Raw genomic sequence first — 4306 nt, 5'->3', positions numbered from 1 at the left:
TCGTCATGTAAATAAGAATTGATTATCGATTGACTTATCTGGTTAAATAAGGTACAATAATAAATAAATAAATAAAATAACGACTTCAAGAGATCTGTTATGTTCAAGTGATGGTGACCAACATCCACAGCCTTTGTTCTGAGTACAAATATATTCAAATGTTTATGTGAAGTTAATTTGAGGCTGGCCATCAATCGTACTACAGGCTGTAGTAGACCGTTGTTGCATGATAAGGAACATTTGGGTCGGTAACGTTACTCCCGGTAGTGCCCATTGGGCGCGCAGTCTTCACCACTTCTGACCTGTACAGGTGCGTCAGTTTAACCATAAAATGGCCTAAAACGTAATCGTAATTCATTATTTATTCAGCAAATTACGTTTCCATCAGCGTTTATCGCATACGCCGTTTACCAATTAACTTTAAACCAAACGTTTAGACTTTGAGTTGCTATTCATGAAATTTAATCAAATTTTACGTTTTTTTAATTTTTCATTCATCCATCCATCCATCCATCTTCATCCGCTTATCCGGTAACGGGTCGCGGGGGTAGCAGCTCCAGCAGGGGACCCCAAACTTCCCTTTCCCGAGCCACATTAACCAGCTCCGACTGGGGGATCCCGAGGCGTTCCCAGGCCAGGTTGGAGATATAATCCCTCCACCTAGTCCTGAGTCTTCCCCGAGGCCTCCTCCCAGCTGGACGTGCCTGGAACACCTCCCTAGGGAGGCGCCCAGGGGGCATTCTTACCAGATGCTCGAACCACCTCAACTGGCTCCTTTCGCGAAGGAGCAGCGGCTCTACTCCGAGCTCCTCACGGATGACTGAGCTTCTCACCCTATCTCTAAGGGAGACGCCAGCCACCCTCCTGAGGAAACCCATTTCGGCCGCTTGTACCCTGGATCTCGTTCTTTCGGTCATGACCCAGCCTTCATGACCATAGGTGAGGGTAGGAACGAAAACTGACCGGTAGATCGAGAGCTTTGCCTTCTGGCTCAGCTCTCTTTTCGTCACAACGGTGCGATAAATTGAATGTAATACCGCACCCGCTGCGCCGATTCTCCGACCAATCTCCCGCTCCATTGTTCCCTCACTCGCGAACAAGACTCCAAGGTACTTGAACTCCTTCACTTGGGGTAAGGACTCATTCCCTACCTGGAGAAGGCACTCCATTGGTTTCCTGCTGAGAACCATGGCCTCCGATTTAGAGGTGCTGATCCTCATCCCAGCCGCTTCACACTCGGCTGCGAACCGATCCAGTGAGTGCTGAAGGTCACAGGCCGACGATGTCATCAGGACCACATCATCTGCAAAAAGCAGCGATGAGATCCTCAGCCCACCGAACTGCAACCCCTCTCCACCCCGACTACGCCTCGAAATCCTGTCCATAAATACTACAAACAGGATTGGTGACAAAGCGCAGCCCTGGCGGAGGCCAACTCTCACCTGAAACGAGTCCGACTTACTGCCGAGAACCCGGACACAGCTCTCGCTTTGGTCGTACAGAGATTGGATGGCCCTGAGAAGGGACCCCCCTCACCCCATACTCCCGCAGCACCTCCCACAGTATCTCCCGGGGGACCCGGTCATAGGCCTTCTCCAGATCCACAAAGCACATGTAGACTGGTTGGGCATACTCCCAGGCTCCCTCCAGGATCCTTGCGAGAGTAAAGATCTGGTCTGTTGTTCCACGACCAGGACGGAATCCGCATTGTTCCTCTTCAACCTGAGGTTCGACTATCGACCGAACCCTCCTTTCCAGCATCTTGGAGAAGACTTTACCAGGGAGGCTGAGAAGTGTGATACCCCTATAATTGGCACACACCCTCTGGTCCCCCTTTTTGAACAGGGGAACCACCACCCCGGTCTGCCACTCCTTAGGCACCGTCCCAGACTTCCACGCAATGTTGAAGAGGCGTGTCAACCAAGACAACCCCTCCACACCCAGAGCTTTAAGCATTTCTGGATGGATCTCATCAATCCCTGGGGCTTTGCCACTGTGGAGTTGTTTAACTGAGACTGTGCGTAGAGGTAAGCCCCACCAGATCTAACTGGTAGCGCTCCACCTCCCGCACCAGTTCCGGCTCCTTCCCCCACAGAGAGGTGACATTCCACGTCCCCAGAGCCAGCGTCTGCTGCCCGGGTCTGGTCCGTCGAGGACCCTGACCTTCACTACCACCCATGTGGCAGCGCACCCGACCCCAGCGGTTCCTCCCACAGGTGGTGGGCCCATGGGATGGAGAGATGGATGCCACGTAGCTTTTTCGGGCTGTGCCCGGCCGTGCTCCGTGGCAAACCCGGCCACCAGACGCTCGCTGACGAGCCCTCCATCTGGGCCTGGCTCCAGACGGGGGCCCCGTGCTTCCTCCGGGCAGGATCACTCCATCTCTACCTCGTTTTTTCATAGGGTTTTTGAACCATTCTTTGTCTGGCCCCTCCCCTGAGACCACTTTGCCTTGGGAGACCCTACCAGGAGCACAAAGCTCCAGACAACACAGCCCTCAGGTTCATAGTGACACACAAACCTCTCCACCACGATAAGGTGATGGTTCCAGGTTCCAATATCACTTAATTCACATAAAAATGTGTGAATGGAAAGTCGGCTACTGTCTGCTGAAGGTTAAACTCAAACACTTTAGACTTCTACTACATTTCAAAGATAAATATTCTACTTTTTCCTGCTCTACATTTAGTTATTAGTTCCTATGGAGGGTTTCAAACCTCCTGTCAGAAAGACTTTGAGATGAAAGAGAGAAAAGTGAACTCACGTAGCTGTTGTTGGAGTAGAACATGTTGTCTAAATTTGCCGTGTTGTTCAGGATCTTCATAACCTCCATGTTGTCTACAGTGGCCAGGTCTCCGTCTTTCTCTCTGCAGTATCTTTGGGCTTCAGTAAAGTTCTTCCTGTCATAAACAAAATAGTACTGACGTCCAGCAGCTGATGAGACAGCACTCAGCCCTGTAGGGACAGACAAATTTAATATCAACAACGTTTTAAAGACATTTCGTATCACTGTTATGCAGATAATACACAATTATATGTTCTAGTTACACCCACAGCGCCTGCTCTCTGTTTCTTTACATGACTTAGGTTTTATGATATAATAGAATAGATGTGTGTTTCCATTTGCACCGGTACAGGGCCGTACAGGTAGTCTGGCTATCATCAGACCAAGCTCAATCTTTTAAGACTGAACATTAGTCTGGGGAGTCTGCTCTGTATTTTCTCTGCACAAGAGTTGTGATCAATGGGCATAGTTCAAATGACTCTGTATGCAATTGGATAGTCCTTCAACCAATCAGAGCAACGATCCGGGTGACGTAACAGCGACAGCGGCATCAACCGGTTGCTGCGCTTCGGTGGCCGCCATGTTGAATGCAAACAAGAAGCTGCTTGGTCACTTCTCTATCGTCATCGTGTTAAACCCACCAATAGAGCGCCAGGTGGATAAGCCAGTTTGTGATTGGTTCCCGCAGATTTGTAACGGAAGCAGGATAGATAAACGTACAGGTTTCCAGCCTGAGCTGCAGGGAGGAATCAAACCCCCGGCAGATTGGCCTGGTTTACCCAGTCTACTGTACAGGTACATTAAGTGGAATTATTGTGCGTTGCTCTTAGAGTCAGCTTCACAAAACTAGAAAATGCATTTCCTGCAGTAAAATGTGTGTGAATGCTGAGAAGGCTAAACTAGATTATTGGCTCAAATGTGTAAGAAGAAGCCTAAATCATGGACAACATTGTTGTGGGATTGGTGACTCGTCAGTCATCAGTTAAAAAAAAAGGCTTGTCCGTCCAGGGAGGGCACAGCTGACTCTGGGGGCGGACCCAGCCTCCTAAAGCCCGCCCACAACGCCGGGACTGAATAGATGTGACTAACTGGTAAACCCAGTAGTGTGAGTAGTTACTGGAACACAAACTAAATCAAAGCTGTAAGCAGCGTTGGACGGGCCCTCACACCTCCTTGCATGACCAATGAAAATGGAACTCTCTGCTCAGTTCAATGATACCTCATACAAGAGTGTACAAGAAACGGATCATTAGTCATTAAAGGGGGCGTGACTTAATCATATGGGGCAGGGCAAACCGTCACAAATTGAAATGGAGTTCAATAATACCTCACACAAGAGTTTACCTTCAACGGTTCACAAGTTATGAAAGGGGCGTGGCCTGAGTACATGGGCGTGGCTAGAGTATAGGGGCCGGCTCATTATCACATGGAGACCACACATTATAAGTTTCGTGTAAATCGGATGATTTACATGAAGCGATTTCTTGTTCATCGCTAAACACTCAAAATGGCCCCGATACC

General features: G+C 49.3%; 1 protein-coding gene across 1 annotated transcript in view; it reads right to left on the bottom strand.

The window, feature by feature from the left end:
- The window catches only part of LOC118496490 (secretory phospholipase A2 receptor-like), a 17206-nt gene extending 13242 nt beyond the window's left edge, over window positions 1-3964 (bottom strand). Inside the window, exons 1-2 of the mRNA XM_036008375.1 lie at window positions 3955-3964; window positions 2709-3009 (exon numbers count right to left, since the gene is read on the bottom strand). Of these exons, the coding sequence (XP_035864268.1) occupies window positions 2709-3009; window positions 3955-3964 (311 nt within the window). The remainder of the gene's footprint in view (window positions 1-2708; window positions 3010-3954) is intronic.
- Between the last annotated feature and the right edge of the window lie 342 nt (window positions 3965-4306).

Source organism: Sander lucioperca, chromosome 12 (assembly GCF_008315115.2).
Source record: "Sander lucioperca isolate FBNREF2018 chromosome 12, SLUC_FBN_1.2, whole genome shotgun sequence".
Lineage (NCBI taxonomy): Eukaryota > Metazoa > Chordata > Actinopteri > Perciformes > Percidae > Sander > Sander lucioperca.
The sequence above is the reverse complement of the archived record's forward strand: the minus strand, read 5'-3'. Positions and strand labels throughout refer to the sequence as shown.